This window comes from Parambassis ranga, chromosome 8, assembly GCF_900634625.1.
Source record: "Parambassis ranga chromosome 8, fParRan2.1, whole genome shotgun sequence".
NCBI lineage: Eukaryota > Metazoa > Chordata > Actinopteri > Ambassidae > Parambassis > Parambassis ranga.
The window spans coordinates 10,521,834-10,538,950 of NC_041029.1; the positions used below are offsets into that span (position 1 = coordinate 10,521,834).

General features: G+C 41.9%; 2 protein-coding genes across 3 annotated transcripts in view; both read right to left on the reverse strand.

Annotated features, from left to right (window-relative positions):
• gjc1 (gap junction protein gamma 1) overlaps positions 1 to 3,387 on the reverse strand; it is a 34,535-nt gene extending 31,148 nt beyond the window's left edge. Inside the window, exon 1 of the mRNA XM_028412720.1 lies at positions 2,636 to 3,387. The gene's annotated coding sequence lies outside the window, so the exon portion shown is untranslated. The remainder of the gene's footprint in view (positions 1 to 2,635) is intronic.
• Positions 3,388 to 6,986: 3,599 nt separating this feature from the next.
• On the reverse strand, positions 6,987 to 16,972 carry eftud2 (elongation factor Tu GTP binding domain containing 2). Of its 2 annotated transcripts, XM_028412697.1 has the most exons (29): positions 16,837 to 16,972; positions 16,101 to 16,216; positions 15,843 to 16,005; positions 15,584 to 15,662; positions 15,381 to 15,456; positions 15,139 to 15,204; positions 15,008 to 15,043; positions 14,784 to 14,874; positions 14,602 to 14,684; positions 14,326 to 14,492; positions 14,032 to 14,156; positions 13,894 to 13,957; positions 13,711 to 13,801; positions 13,461 to 13,596; positions 13,086 to 13,213; positions 12,722 to 12,915; positions 12,535 to 12,646; positions 12,307 to 12,447; positions 12,117 to 12,218; positions 11,925 to 12,007; positions 11,555 to 11,641; positions 10,459 to 10,585; positions 10,283 to 10,370; positions 9,980 to 10,098; positions 9,587 to 9,681; positions 9,337 to 9,490; positions 7,595 to 7,702; positions 7,376 to 7,516; positions 6,987 to 7,340 (listed from the first exon to the last, which is right to left on the reverse strand). In XM_028412697.1, exons 2-28 carry the CDS (start codon positions 16,203 to 16,205, stop codon positions 7,421 to 7,423), a joined length of 2,916 nt encoding a protein of 971 aa, XP_028268498.1. In that variant the 5' UTR covers positions 16,206 to 16,216; positions 16,837 to 16,972; the 3' UTR covers positions 6,987 to 7,340; positions 7,376 to 7,420. The 2 variants fall into 2 exon arrangements, with proteins under 2 accessions (XP_028268498.1, XP_028268497.1); XM_028412696.1 differs by having other exon boundaries at positions 6,987 to 7,516.
• Between the last annotated feature and the right edge of the window lie 145 nt (positions 16,973 to 17,117).

Consider the following 17,117-nt stretch of genomic DNA (forward strand, 5'->3'; position numbering starts at 1 on the left):
TAGCCTTTATCTGTAAAATGAAAGAGAAACAGGCTGATGAATTCGACATTAGAACAATATTGATTTGTTATAAGATGTTATGGACTCACTTACGTATTTAGGCGATTTATATCTTTGTGCTGAGCAGTAAAGCTGGCGCAGACTAACAATCATCCAGCATTAGAGAACAATTATTTTGATGCGAGTACTGCACATTTAAATCTTTTGGCTCTGTGCTACAGCCGAGAGGAGATACAGTCATTTTTTAATTCCCATTTGTTCGACACTGCATGAATGTCATCTTAACAAATGAGCATCATCGTGTGTTATCATCCCATTCATGTGGCTAGTAGGTGCCCTTCTTTGCTACACATGTTTATGACTCATCACAACAGGGCCAGTCTTTACCTGCTGGTAAAAGGTTCCTATTAGCCAAAACTATGGTACCGTTGTCACATGATGATGGCCATAAAATGGACTTCATGCTGATTTAAAAAAAAAAAAGATGTATAAAATGTGATGGTTCAAGATTAAATTACCTGTAAAGATAAGCTTCAATAGCAAAAAGCTACTTGCACATAATTGCACCCCACACTGAGGCTTTTATTCTGAAATGAAGAGTGATTTTTGTGTGGTGCTCTTTTTCCTGTTTTATCATTTTTATTGTTCCATTTCATTGTCTTTGTATTTTTTTTCTAATGTCCATATCCCCAGTGATTAGATTACGATTATGTTCTTATTTACCGTAATTTTAACAGTTTATTATTTGATTGATTTTCATTTTTTTGCCTTTTTCTGAGATGGACTTAAATTTTCTGTTTCTACATATATATATTTATTGATGTGTATATAAATCAACTCGCCAGACGGCCTAACAGACTTTTCTAGGACGCCTTCTGATCATTTAATAAACATCCATGCACAATTTATCACTTATATCTGCCAGGTCAGGCCTTTTTTTTTTTTGCTCAGCAGCGGCTTTAGTGGTGAACTAATACATAAAGGGCTGTATTTTAAAGGAAAGGCTGAGTGGTGCACATTCTTTATGATACTAGCTGAGGTGATGGGGCATTTCTTTGCTGCCAAACAGAATCTGCTCCTCATCTCTCTTCGCTCAGAGCTAAAAAACCACAAGGGTCCCCTTCCTCCTATATGTTCCTCCTCCTCCTCCTAAGTGAACATAGGGAGAGAAATAATGGTTTGGGGTGGAGGTTTGGCTAGAAGGATAACAAGTTGGGAGATAGCAAGAGATGAAGGGCCTCACAGAAGAGTTTCACATACAGAAAGTGTTCATTAAATGTACAGCATGCACGAGTGGGAGATGCCAAAAATGCATTTGCTTGATGGAAATAAAGATGAAGGAATGGAGGGCGAATGGAGGTTGATATGATTCTGCTGGCAGCTTACCAGCCAATAAATTCGGAATAAATCCACCCATATGTTACTGTATGTTGAAAGCGGACATCACTCATACGCTTTTTTTGTACTGGCAACACCCAAAAAAAAAAAAATCCATCATGACTTTACATTTAGAGCTGATTATGTGACGCATAGAGGTGAGAAACACATTATGGTGGCTCATATTTGAGCCTTTGCTGGTGTGTGGCATTGACAAACGCTCCATAGTGAAGCCGGTGTGGCATATTTCAAAGACATCCAGCAGCACAATGAAAGGCTTTCTCATCACGGTGAATAATGCTGGCTGCTCCTAAGGTTAACCGCTTGAAGGGGAAGGTTTCTTTTGATATGCTGACTTCTGAAATGATGCGATAATCACTGAATCAGGGAATGTGTGTGTCGGATGGACAGCCAGAAGCAACAATTAGCTGAGAGGTGAAAGGTTTTTAGGGCTCAAAAGGATAAATAAAATCCTAGGGGGTGCTTAATTTTCAGTTTTTGCATGCACAATTAGGCAATTATTTATACTTTATACTACCAACTCTTGTGCACTACTGTTAATTTGTTTTGGAAAAGGCTGTTTATGAAGAAATAAGCTGATTCTAGTGCTACAATTAGAGTTTTTGTCACCTAATTTAAATAATTTATTAGTGTGGTTTTTGTTCATGTTAGCCTGGATGCTGTCAATTAAATCAATAACAACGCATTATAGTGAAATATATTCATTATTAATTAATCTCAAGAGTTGGCCAGTTGCGCTTCCTCTAATCTGAACAGCTCCTGCCGGATTTAACCAAACCCTGAGGAGACTCCCTGCACCGCCCACCTACACCATGTTTGTTCAAATAATTTCAGAACAAAAGATTTCCAGACAGGCTGAAACAGGCACGGTGCGTGGATTTGTTAACTGTATTTGCTTCTGAATTTTTTACACCAAATTAGGAGACGGTGCCAATTACACGCGCTCAGTCTGCAGCTCCTTCCCAGAAGCACGCTGCCTCTGAGAAGTTGAGCTCTTATTGTTTCTTATTTGGCCTTGACCATCGTGTCACAGATACAAACAGTGTAAAAAAAATAAAGGATTCAGTCCAATTAAAACAGAAATGAACCACGAGTGTGCAACCGTTATCTGTGCGTTATGGTGCCAAATGGTGCGCCTGTGACCTCTCCTGTCACCAGGGCTCCCTCTGGGTTAAATTAGCCACATTTACAAACAAAAGAATAAATCCCATTAATGAATCAACAGACACATTCTTACCGCTATGCGAGTCTGTGAAGATGCTTTAAGATGTAAGATGATCCTTTTTTTGAGGGGGGAAGGGATGCTCGTTTTGGACTTGGTGTGGTCCAAACTTGAATCCCGCCGCCGTTGTTGTTTATCTGCTCCACTTCACGGGAGGAACCAGCAGGATGGTTCACTGATGGGTTTCACTGTTTATCTCATAGCATCACTACGAGATGTGGAAGCAGTCTTTGTCCATGTCAGCCACCTTGTTTCTGTCTTCGGTGGAGCTAACGTCGATTAAACTATGTGGTCTGCTGCGTAAAACCGGTGCCAAAATTCCTGCGGGCCCATTCCGTTACAGCGATGCTAGACAATAGTCTGATCATTTTGGCACGGACCGATTCCACTCCAGTGCCCCAGAACACTTGTATCGGTTGATTAAAACAAAGCCCTGAGAGCTGGGTTGTTCATATCTCTGTCCCCGGCTCGTATATTACGGTGATAAATATGTCAGTCGCTCACATGTGCCGGTGGGCTCCGGCGTTGCCTTTCGGGTCCCTCATCTCGTTCTTCTTCGCAGTAAGGGTGGACAGTAGAGTTGCCGATCTGTTGATCACCGGAGGTCCACCTCCATCCCGCAGTGACCTTTCTGTCCGTATTTATCGGGACCGGTCTCTTCGCCGTGTGCCACGCGCAATCAGACGCTGATCTCGGTGAGTGACAGCTGGATTCTCTGAGTGAAAGCTTGGCGACTCGTCTTCGCAGGGGAAGCAGTTAAAGCAGGATGTTGCGCGTACGCGTCAAAGGCAGTGCGCGCACCCGGCAGGTCACACATCTCGGGTCCATATAAACATCTGCCTGAAAGAAAGCACATAAAGCCAATTTTAAACAAAGCCTCAGTTTGTATATATATTGTGCAGCCAATCAGAAATTTTCCTCCCTTTTAGGCTATGTACACACTTTATAACCGCATAATCAGAGTTAACAGGATTATTAAAGGCTATAGCGAGAGAACTTTAAACTTAGATTTGTGTATTATTTCCTCAAAGATGACTTATAGGGTTTGTTAATAAGGGATACATTAACATTTACATGCTTATCCCTTTAGTTCATATTAAAATTGGCATTTTTACACAAATGTTTTTCTATAGATGCTTTTAATTTGAAAGGCCGTCTGCCATGCATGCACAAGCTGTAGAAATGGAAAAGTACAGCTAAAAGAAGCATGACAATGTAGTCTTAAGTTCATAAAGTGCACATTTGGTGACTCTAGCCTGTTGGATGGAACAGGAAGTGACACAGTTTAACCACCCCTGACTGAAGATTTGACCACCAGGCCTGCAAGCATATTCCAAGGAAATTACTTTATCCTTCACTAGATGAGATCTATGATTCCATACTAACAACAAGACTTTACTTTGACCAAATTAGTGGAACGATTTGGATCATTCCAAAGGTGCTTTACCATTTGTTACCAGCTCTTTCTGTGCTGAGGGCCCTCGTCTGGTCCCAATCTGCTTTTCTACAGGGCCCGCAGCGACGGAACACATATGGCTCATTTGGCAAATTGAAGCAGCTAGTTGCTTTGCAGCTTGATTGTTCTGTACTCTGACTCTGCAGGCGCCTGTGCATGTGCTTGCTTCAATCGTTCTGTTAGCTAAACTCTGGAATGGACTAACCTCCTGATCCTCTATGATTAGGAAGTGATTCAGTATTGTAGGTCCTCCAGGTGCCGTAGGCGGCAGGAGTCATGTGGGTGTGTGTGTTATTTTTCTGTCTGCTCACACAGCTCTGACCTTGCCAGACCTCAAATTGTCACGAACCTGCTTATAGAGGTAGAGATCAGAGTGCTGTAAATAGAGAAAACACAGAGGCATCCATCAAATCTCTAAATGGTTTATGTTCACAACAACCAGCTGCTATTTGTAACTCCAAAACGCCTCAAACTACAGATGGATCATGGGTAAACAGGCCCCTGGACTCAGACGTGTAAAGGGCCCAGACTGACAGTGACACAAAATAGCAACAAATGACAAAGCTGTGGATGTATTTTTGAATAATCATTTTGTTCCCCCCTTAGCTGTGGCAGCCATGACATTGTCTGAAGGCTGACTCAACCTCCATCCTCTTCATTCAGCCTTTTTTTGGTCTATTAATAATTTGTCGCTATAAGTACTACGAGCCGTTGGCTCTTCATGCCTATAGCTGGACTGGATATTCTAGAAAGAATCATTTGCCCGTGATGTTAGCAGGAAGAGACAAGTGTGATTGAATCAGGGACACATGGCAGAGTCAGGGAGGTGTGTAGGTACAAGACGAACAAGAAGTAAGAGCAGAGGACAGACACAGTAGGGGGAAAAGGTGACCGAGGAGGTTGTTGAGAGCAGATGGAGCTTGCAAAGGAAAAGGAGGGTGACCCTGGCCGGCCATGCACCGCGGCCAAGTCTCGCTCCCATCTATATTTAGCACAGGGACCACAGATTGTAACGAGTGCTCCGGGGCCTTGTGTTCAGACCGGCAAGAACTGCTGCCATCCGTCTCAGCGCCCGGGGTCAGGCACGATCTCTGCTCATGCCAGCACAAGGGGATGGGAGAGCACGCTTACTTAACACATGTGCAGAGTTGATCGCAATCTGTTTGAGCCTTCATAGCAGAGGTGACAGCACACAAACCCTGGGAGCACCTGCGTGAAAATACCATCACTGTACTTCATGTTGTTCTTCATTTCTCCTCGCTTTGAGCATTTGAAAAGGGCAGAGCACCCCCTCTTCAAGATCTAAAAAATAAAATCACTCGTCTTGCTGGACAGGACTGACATTCAGTCCAAAATGTCAAAAGTAGCTCAAGACATTTTCCACTCTTGCCGTTGACGTTCTAACCTTCCCCGTCTCCTCTTCCTCCAGGACTGTTCGGGGGGTTGTCAGCGGTGAGTGATGAAGGACTGAGCTGTTTAGACAATAAAGGTGTGACAAGCCTCACACATCAATCTTTCCACAACTGTTGATTTAGAGAGATTATGTACTCAATACCTAGCAATTTATTGCTCCAATACTTACCCCCTACAGGCATTTTCTTCAAGAACAAGAGCCTGTGTGTAGGATCTTGTCAAGTTCCACAACAGATTCGTCTCCAACAGCTCCTGCAGCATAAATAAAAAATAGTATCACTGTGTGTGTAACCTCCTCAACAACATTTTTGAATGTTGACATTGAAAATGAAGTCATACACTACCTCTGTCTGAAGCAGGTCCATGAGGACATGGTGACAGCTTGGAGCAAAAGCTGGCTGCTGAGATTAAAACATGGTTGGGGAAAACATGGTTGGGGAAAACAGCAATGCTCAGAGAAATACCATAAAAACCCCAAGAGCTATATGTTGGAGCCTACAGACCGTACCGAGCATTCTCAATGTTAAGGATGACTGAACAAGTAGTTGGTTTAAAAGGAATACCAGGAGAAAGATTCTTCTGCCTAAAAAGCACATGGAAGCACCAGAGAGGTTCACACAAATGCATCTGAACAAACCTCAGCACAATGTCCCATGGACAGATGAGACCAAAGTAGAGTTGTTTGGTCACTGCCACGCCTGGTGAAAATCAAACCCAGCATTACACAAACCTCAAGCATGGTGGAGGGCTGATGATTTGGGCCTGTTTTACAACCACACAGGACCTGGGCATCTTGCAGTCATTGAGTGTATCATGAACTTCTTTGTATACCAGATTATTCCTCAGTCATCTAACAATTAAAGCTTGATTGAAATTTAAGTCGTGAAACAGGTTAATGATTGAAAGCACAGCAGTTAATCTACATCAGAATGGCTGAAAATAACAACCTATGAAGAATGCTGCCGTGGGACTTTAAGAAGATGAAGAGTACTATAGTATACCCATGTTTTTTTCTTTTTGGAATAATTCTTGCTAAATAAAAGCAAGGCACGTTACATGTTTAAGTTGTTTTTGTCTAAGACCCACTATGCTACTATTTACACAAAAAACAAACAATTGAAAGAGGGTGAACTAACTTTTGAACACTATGTATCTTCAAGAACAGGAAACCTGCTGAGCCGGTTTTTGTCTTTCAGGAACTTTTTTGCTCTGACTTGAAGACAAGGACAGCATTTAATTTAATGACATCTGTCTTCTTGAATACTCTGTAGCATTTCTTCTTTTTTTTTTTTTAATTCAGCCACATGACCCTAACCTTTGCCTCCTCCCTGACTGCCTCCAACCATCCCACAACCTGTCCATCAGTCAGCGCCCACACAGAGACCCAAACAGACACACCGATCCATCAGCAAAGATCCTACTTAGTCTCAACCCACAGACACAGAACTGTTACTTTCACACCAATTACATCCATCAGAATTAACATCATGATCAACATTGCTGGAAAGCGCAAGGCTTTGAATTACACTTTTTTATTCAGAAATACACCAGATAAAACATCCATCATCCTTTTTCCTTTGTTTTCTACAAAAACAATGACAATTTGTACATATAAAAAAACAAAAGAAGGACCAAAGGAACAAACATTTGCAGTGTTTGACAGTTACAGCTGCTCTATAAAGGCAAGAGCAAAGCATAGTTTCATTGTTTTCATCAATCCAATTTTTTAAAAATGTGTTTTTTGAATTGGAACGTGAGAAAACAAACTAATAAAATCCCATCTAAACTGATGACTATGTAACCTGGATCTATAATTGTCTTGTTGTGGAAAGATTAAACACCAATATTCTTTAAAAAAAAAAGTTTTTTTGCCATATTTGACAGACTAGTGGAGGTGGATACAGTTGTGGTCTGCAGTGAATGTTGCCTTCTCACATGGGATAGTTGAGCATCACGTCTTGTTTTGCCAGCTCCAACAACATAGGATCGTCGAAGAACTTGCTGATACTTACATCTTCACTCAGACCCTAGAGAGCAACACAAAATACTAGTTATATAAAAAAAATCTACAAAAAGAGAATAAACATGTGGACCGAAAGGCTCACCTTGCGCCTTCGGGTCTTGATCATGAACTCTCTGGCCAGATGTGGAGCAGGCTGAGGCTCTAGAGGCCTAATCACAATGCTCTTGTCCAGGGGATCACCGGGAACAATCTGAGAGGGAAAGAATGGCGGGGAAAATTAGAGAGATGGAGCAAACGGCAGTCGTGCACGCTCCAAGACAAACTGACAACGTGAGACACATCAAATTTCAACCGTTAACAAGCTGAGTGGACACTTCTGATAGTGGCCTCACCCTTTCATTAAATATCTGATTCAGCTGCAAATCTGTCTGTCGTGTTGTTACTGAGTCAGGAGCGTGTCCATCAACATGATGGGAAAAGCAAAGACTGTCACCCCTTCACTCTGTGACCAACAATGCAGTGTGAGCAGGTTGAGTTAGAAGAATTAAGTGTCCACAGGCTTTTAAAATGATTCACTTAAGGAGCTCAGAGCATGACCTTCATGGATATATGATATACTGCAGAAGACTGGTTAGGAATCTGAAATAAGTGGGACAGAGCGAGACTTTCCCAGCTGCAGGGAGAGATCAAACTGAAGGAAAAGGGAAAAAATAATCAATAGAGTGGCTGAAGCCCAATCAACAGATGGACTAGAGTAACTCAACACTGTGCTGTTAGCATGCCAATACTGCGGGTACAAAATCAAACTAATGAGAGGCACAATACACTGTACTGAGTTTAATAGGGCAAACAACGGAGTTCAGGGACTTCTATGTTATTCTGATTTTCTAGGGCGGCCGAATCGATACGTGAAGGCAGGAACAATTTCTGTCAAACAGCAGAGCAGTGGGGGGAGATCCAGGGTGTCGACTGAAGCAGGTGCCGGCACTGTTGCTGCTCTTTATAGAATAATTTGAGGTTATATGGTCATGGTGTTGGTACTGTATGCCAGAGGAGTCTTCTGGGAAAAGGGGTACATTTTGCAGACGATGTAAAGCCAAGCCACGGAAATAAATCATCAGACAGGACCGCACGATGACACGGTGCCTAAACTGAATGACATATTTTTGCTGAAGTTAACAAAAAAAACAGGTATCATCCCAGGGGAAATCTGAGGTCCAACCTGCTGTATATTACGACAGATAATTCAAACTGAGGTAAAAAAAATGTTTAAACAAATGAAGGAGTCTCCTACTGTTTTTTTTTTTTTTTTTTTTTCCCCTCAATCGGTGCCTTTCATTTATTTTTCATGTCCCCAAATAAACACTACAGCTATAATACATCTTTTTTTGCACAAGCCTGTAAATAAAGAATTTGTGTCTAGTTTTACTGACTAAAAATGTCAACCTTTTTTTTACAGATTGGTGGTGAAGTATTAATCTAGTCTAAGTGGAGTTAATTTTCACTGACACAGCTCCACAGAGTGCCGACACAAACACATGTCAGACATGGAGGACAGAGACAGGGGCAGCAACATTACACTTAAAACATAATGACTCGACACTCCGCTCCACTCCGCATCAAAAGCAGTTTAGCAGGAGTGGCAGATTTGTGCATGCGGCTGGTCACTCTGCTGCACAGGCTGCTGCTATTTTATGTGTGTCAGAGTGTGTGGGTGACAGGAGGACACAAATCTTCATTTTAGTTCACGAATATGAGACATGAGGAGATCTTTCTTAGGTCTCCAAGGCCACTTCATATGGTCTTGCGTTTTTCATCTCTGGGTTTTTATTGATTACACTGCCATAATGTCAGAGGAAAATCATGTGTGCGTGTAATTCTTACCTGCCAGTGGTGGAAGACAGAAAGAGCGAAGGCCTGACCCTGTGTGTGCGTGCGAAGGTCTGTCTCAAAACCAAAGGAGTCGATGGCTGGGATGAAAGCCTTGATTGTGTAGAGAGGAGAGCCGGGAATAGGTGCGTCCTGGGTGACATGACCTCTGATAGATGACAAACACAGGATTCATTTTCCAAAAGAAATTTAGTGATTTAGTGATGGATTAACATTATAATCGGAATAAAGTAATCTGACCAACCTTCTTCGAGCCAGCACTGTGTACACAGCTGATACACAATCAGCTGGAGCCTGAACTTCAACAAAGTAATATGGCTCCATTAACCTTGGAGTAGCCTGGAACACAAAGGAGACTATTTATTAAAGAAGCGACCACAGTCTGGTGAAACAATATGGCAATGCCATGTGTAGCTGACCCATGGATTTATGACAAAAGCAGCGCAAAAGCCAAAGAAGACAAGGAAAGAAGTCAAAATCGTGAAAGAGGGATGTTATCACGCTGCAATTAAAAATGACACATGTCAGCAAAATTCCAAACTGTAATCAAGATAATGGAACATTAAAGAAAGTGCAGATGAAAGGGAAGTCTAGAGGCTGATGAGGAGAAGAATGGGGCTGGGGAGAGTGATCTCACCATGAGGAAAGCAGAGTACACCACTCTCCTGGCTGTGGGGATGACCTGGCCGCCTCCTCTGTGGAGGGGCTCCTGAGCGATGACGGCATCCAGGATCTTAAACTTGACATTCCTGATGGCTGAGGGCAGCAATAAGACTCTGTTATGGTAATGCAACGGTGATGAGGGAAAAATCCATTTTCCTTGTGCGCACTGTGCAATGTCCATAAGGCCAAACATATTGGTGAGAGGAAACTCTAATGGTGGATTAAGTCTGTAGGTGTATTTTATGAGTAACAGGTTTCGGGGTGGAAAGAGACTTACGTTCGTCACACAGAGGTCCTTCCCTGGTGCCCCACTGGAAACCCTGTACGATGCTGTCTTTGACTGAACCAAGCAATGCCTTGTCCACCTACAAACAAAAGAATTAGGTGGTGTAGGTGCACGCTCTTTTTTAAATTTCTTGTTAAAATGGTGGCTTCAATTTTGCCAAAACCCACCTCAGAAGGCAGCGTGTCATCTACAAGAATGTTTGGTCCTGTGGTGTCCGGTCCGAAGGCCCAGATAGACCTAGCTGCCAGCAGATCCCAGTCGTACTTTGTCTGGAAAAACTCTCCCAGCTTCTTCCTGTCATTAGAACAGAGAACATCCACTGCAGATTTGCACAATATTTCAACTGGAACATTAAGGAGATTGGTTGATTGCGCGGGTGGAGGGGTTAATGGATGAGGAGGAGTATGAGGAAGGTTTAGCATAATGGCGTGTGAAGTATGTCACTCTTCTGGCATTGCTGCTATAAAGCTGGCACCGCTGGGTCCAGATGGCCTCACAGATGACACGAGCACCGACAGGAAGTGCCTCTCGAGCTCAACACGCGCTCATGCATGCTCCTTGTGTCAGAGGCAGTGGGAAATTTATGCATGCTTTTAGTGTATGATTCAATTACTGAGAGTGAACTGATCGATACACCAAGGGGGACTGTTTTAATAAAGACACACTTCTCACAGTACACATAAAGCTGTCCTTTACTTAGCTCAAATATTGAAATGCAGAAATTCATTTACTTATTTTTAAATACAAATATATCAATAATAATCTGTTAATATTTTTGTATTTCTTACACCCACTACTGCTGCAGAATAGCTTTGACAAGTGGCCTAAATGGGTCAATGCAGGTCTTGTAACTTTATATTGTGACACACTGCAGTTTTGATAATTTCCATACCACACTCCATGCAGCACATACGTAGCTATCACACACCTATGCGTTTAAGAGCAATGTCACAAAACCAATAACTTTATTTTTAATTGGCTTTTCCAGCCCTGGGTGCTCCTATATTCCTTTACCTTATTCAATGACAGCATATAATTAAAGAAGCAATCATCATCCTGAAATGTCTGCTCAAGTATAAATGAGAATGAATGATTTGTCAAAATGGCAGTGAATTGAATTATGGAGAAATTAATAAGCCTTGTGCCTTTCCAGAGTGATATCTACAGGCACGTCCTACATCAAAGACACATCAAATCACTTCAGTTAATTAAGAGGTCACTTCTTAACGTGCGAGTATAATGGTAGCAGCTTTGACATCATACCTGTTCCATGTGATCTGCACCACTTCGTTCTCTATGTCCTCAGCCAGCCCCTTCTCCAAGGGCTCAGCAATCATGGTAATCTTATTCCTGTCAATCACATCACACAGCTGTCAATCACTCCTTGTGCAGTGGGGAGACACTCAGCCAAAGGGAAGGACTGATTTAAACACAGATTCCAAACAGCACACAAATTTATCTCCTTAACATAAAGCACTACAGACTAACAGCCCAAACAGTAAATAAGCAGCTTCAAAACAAATAAACAGAGCTGTGTGATATTAATGATTTAGGACAGTAGGCCTCCACTATGTGTGCACAAATGTCATTGTATGTTTAACAAAGATATAACAATATAAGGTTTATTACACACTTCTTGTTCGGTGTCTCAGCAAAGCACTTGAGAGATGATGTCTCCACAACTGTCTCACAGAAAGTCACAACTGGGTCAGCGACCTGTGGGTAAACACAACCAACCATACCCAATGAAACAACTATGCTCCACACTGCAAGGGCAACAGCTATTGTTTAACAGCACCAGTAAATCAACAGTGAGAAAAATTACTTTAATGTCGATCTCGGAGTACATCTTCCGCAAGTCATGCATGACACAATCCAGGTACAGCTCTCCTGTGCCCAGGATAACATGCTCTCCAGACTCCTCGACCTGAAACACAAGTTAAATTAATTGTTTTTCTACCAGTAAAATACTCTGAGTACTTATTCACTGAGAAAACAGCTGTGTAGTGTTGTACCTTTGTGGTGAGAGAGGGGTAGCTCTTGTTGACTTTCCTCAGTCCATCCAGCATTTTGGGCAGCTCTGACGGGTTGACCGGCTCCACTGCAATCTTGATGACTGAAGCTGTGTTGAACTTCAATGGTCTGAAAATCTGAGCCTGTCAGAAATAATGACAAATGTACACTTTAACTGATCTGAGGAGGCATTTTAGATCGCAGAGGTGTATTTTCCATTTGTCTCTCACCTCTTCGTTCCCTCTGGGCTCTGTGATTGTGGCAGTCTTGACAATTGGCTGATCACAACCCTCAATTAGAACCCAGTTACCAGCAGGAACTCGATTCACTTCAATCTGGTATCTATAAAGGGCGAAAACGTGATTTTAATGAGCATTGATTCCACGAACATAATAACGGCATGAACAAAACATATACCTGGCAACAGAAATCCAGAGCCGGCCCACGGTGCAGACCTGTGAGTCCTCCTCATCTTCAAGTGTGTAGTTCTCTCCTAAGACCTTGACAGGCTGACCGGCCTGAATGGTTCCACTCAGCACTCTGCCAAATGCATGGAACTGAACCCCATCCTCTGTGCTGTACATCTTAGTTGTGTGGCACATCAGAGGACCCTGAGATGGAAGCAGACAAGAATGTCTTAAAAGGTAATAGACTGTATTTACCAGCTTGTTTATTTCTAGCAGTTGCAGAAAGAACTCTATTGATTTCCACTACAAAGAGACTGCATGTAACTGGCGTCTCATCCCACCACTCAATAAAGTAGACGTTCCATTAAACTCACATCAGGATCGCACTCTGCCATGGTCTCCCCCAAGTTCGAGTCCAGACCACCAGTGTAGGTGTGCTCTATCTTGGTCCTAGCACCCTCTTGTGGTGAGGGGACGTGCTGCACACACATGTCCACAAGACCTGCAGTGAAATCATCAAAAGGTCAATAATACCACATAAAATGGATTAATCACATTTTCTTAAGCAAATAAGATCATGAGCAGATAAATAATACAGATGCAGCCACCTGTTTCTGCAGCATCATTATTACTTTTTTTAATAATAGTTTTAACCTGTGCAGTATTTTAAATGTCAAATATTTGCAAATAAAACTGCTTCTACAGTAAACACAATAAAAAAAGACATAAAAAAAACATTATAGCCATACCAGTGAACTCTCCAAAAAAGCGGTTGCAGACCAGCCTCAGCAGTGGTCTGATGTTTAGTTTCAGTTCCTCCTTAGTCAGGTGGATCCCCAGCTCATCCAAAACTCGTGGGAGGGATGTGTCCACATCTCCAACCACCTAGACACCAAAAGGATTTTGTACGGATTACACACTGAGCTTTGCAAATTTAACCAGAGCCTTCAGGAGGCTGAAGGTATTGAGCTGCATACATTAAAAAAAGACATGTTCAACCTGTGAGAGGATCTTGTAGAGAGGCTCCAGGACAAATTCAACGAAGCTGCGTTGAGAGTTACTACTAGGAGCTTTCTTTGTGAACTTGCGACTAAACATAGAAGAAAAGAAAATCATTATGCATTATAGATAAGGAAAATGAAAAGGCCTTCACAACCACTGAAATCCACATCTGCTACTCACGTTTTAGGGTTGAAATAAATGTCTCCCCAAAGCCTCTTGGCAAACTCATTATAGTTGATATCACCTACAAACACAGAGAAAGGAATGAGTTGATACCGTACAATCTGCATAAAATATAATTCAAAAGTCACATCTTACCATAAGTGTCTGAGTAGATCTTGGCAAAGGACCCCAGGGTGAAGCAGGTGCTGTACTGAGGGCTGGCGAAGCACACGTTTCCAAGGAGAGGAGACACCACCAAGTTTTCATCTGTGGAATATGTGCTGAAAGGGAAGAGGGATGGCCAATCAACTACCTAAGCATCACATGTGTAGTTCTTGACTAACAGGAGACATTATAACATGACAATATTCAGATATCTGACATAAGGTAAAGTTCACAGACATACAGTCTTTTTGAAAAAAAAAATCTGGTGTGACTTCCAGTTATTACCTCAGCAAACCATTCACCTCATCCACAATGTGGCGAAGTTTATAATAAGCATCTGTAGGTGGCAGTTTGAGCTCCAAAATCAACCGATCCACCTTGTTGATGCAGATGGTGATGGCCATCCGCTCCTGAACTGCATGTTTGATCAGACGCTCTGTGTTCAGCATTACCTAGGCAGAGATACAAATGGATGGTTAAAAAGTGTGAGTGTGTGTGAGAGTGTGAGTGTGTGTGAGAGTGTGTATGTAGAGGAAGAACAACTAGGAGAAGGTGACTCACTCCTTCTGCTGCATCTATGAAAAGGACAACCCCGTCTGAGATCCGGATGCTGGATGTGACCTCGTCAGAAAAGTTCACATGGCCTTTAAGAGACACATAAAATTTGACATTACTTAGAAACAGTATTAACAGTAACAGTAAGTTTCCAACTTAAGATATTATTCACTCAGCAAACAAAATACCTGGTGTATCCATGATGTTAAACAGGTATGATTTTCCTCTGGAGTCAGGCAGGACCATGGTGACAGGGGTACTTTTGATGCCAACTCCTCTCTGTATGAAAAATACCACACAGAATAAAAAAAGATATGATTATGTAACCAGGTCCTGCCACATCCTCTCTTTGAAAGACTAGTCACATGTAAAATATATATAAGGTCTTGTTATCAACAGCCACACCACTCACCTCCTGCTCTGTGAAGAGGATGTCTGTGTACCGGAGCTAAAAAAGAAAAAAAGAAAAGAAAAATAATGTTAGCATCTACAGAACATGCAACAAATTTCAAAGATATTACAAATATTGTAAGGAACACTCACGTCCAGATCATCTCTCTTCCTGATTTCTGGGTGTGTCTGTTCAATCAGGCAATCTACAAAACAGGTCTGAAGAAAACAAACACATTTATTAGATCCCTGGGTGGCACAGATGAGTGAAGTGCAGCCGTGCTATTAACATATGCTTCACAACAAACATTTTAATATTTTCTTTAACACAGCGTAGAAGAGCTCTGATGAGAAACATCAACTGAGACAGAATCGGTCATCATGCAGGTTCTGACCTTTCCGTGGTGAAGGTGACCACAGAGGGTGACGTTACGGATCAGCTCTGGACTATCCATCAGGTCTGCAAGAAATCTGACAAAAAACGACAACTTAATATCAGATATGTACTCACATGCTGTACATTATGTTGCATTTGTGAATAACATTAGCAACAGATTAAAACAACTATCCATTTAAATAGAAAATTATAGTTACTCACTCCATATCGTAGACAGTGGCAGGTAATTCCTGTTCCATCAGGGTGAACTGCTTGCTCTTCACAGGCTTGATGATGGGCTCTAGAGAGAGTAGAATGAAAATATGAACATGTAAAAGGGAAATGGATTAAACAAAAAAAAGTTAGCAGGAATTTGATGAATCGGATTTTACAAACATATTAAATTTTACTGTGTCTTTTAACTCGCTGAAACATTTGTCCTACATTGTAAATCTAACATTTCTTTAAAAATGTTATTTACCCGTCAGAGGTTGTGTGTCTTCTTCTTGGACAATAGTTTCTACCTCAGGCCCATAAACCTCTTCTGCTGTTGGATAGTACTTCTTGTCCTCATGCAGGACCACCTCCATGCCTGGGACATCGTCATCAGCATCTGCAGGCTCATCATCGTCATCTTCATCACCCTGCACGAGGTTCACACCATGACATTAGTGCACACAGATTGCAGAAAAAAAAAGTAAAGCATTTTGTGGTTTATTGGCCAGCTTTTGCAAAGTACCTCATCAACATCCCTGTCCTCTGCCTCCAGGTCATCTTCATCATCATCAGAGTCCAGTTCTGGGCCGATGTAGTTACCAAACTCATCATACAGATCAGCCTCCATCCTGTAGAGAACTGATTGAGGGATCATATATTAGTAGCTATCACATGTTGGTAGCCATCATTTGATTGTACACTCAGTGTACGCACAGGTGCAGACAAATCACATTTTACAAGAAACCTAAATGGATTTAGAGTCTTTCTCTAATATGGAGGAAGATGCGGCATCAGCCACTTCTGAGTAGCTACTCCAACGTGTTGCTGTAACCTAATATACTTCGTTATGGTCCCTCATGACCGGGTTTACTTGGAACAGAAATGGTTCCTTGCAATACTAATCGGGCCTTTTAGTTTGCTGGTGGCAGTTAACATGTATTACCATGTAAACACATCTGTATGTTGCCACAAGGGTAAATGCCAAGCGTATAGCACTAGAATTACATTACAATCTGTTAGCTATGCAGGAACCTTACATATGCTTTCCCTCGAAAGGAAGCACAGAAGTTGACCGAAATGAAAAGTTTCCAGTCCTGATAAACAACACTTCTAGTGTTAGTTACATTACAGGTTAGCCTAGCATGCTAACCGGTTACCCATCAAAGAAATGAATGGATCGTAAGCAACGTTCTTGTTACGTTAAGAGTTTTAGCTAACCATAGTTTCATGAAACTTGCAGCTTTCGAAAAATCACATACCTGTATCCTGTTATAATGCAGTGAGTAAATAGAAATTTCCAAACAAGACAAAAGTTGGGAACGTAATCAGAAGAAAAATATTCTTTCAAATAGCGCCATGCGCACGAGATGCTACTTCCGGCTTTCTTCTTCTTTTCTTTGAGCTGAAGGCGATCACGGTTGAAGCGTCACGGCTAATTACCGCCGCCATGCGAGACTACGGGCACACTACAATATTTAACCTTTCACCAAGAGCACAAAATGCTTACATCTGATTCAAATTTATTGATATATATTTAACA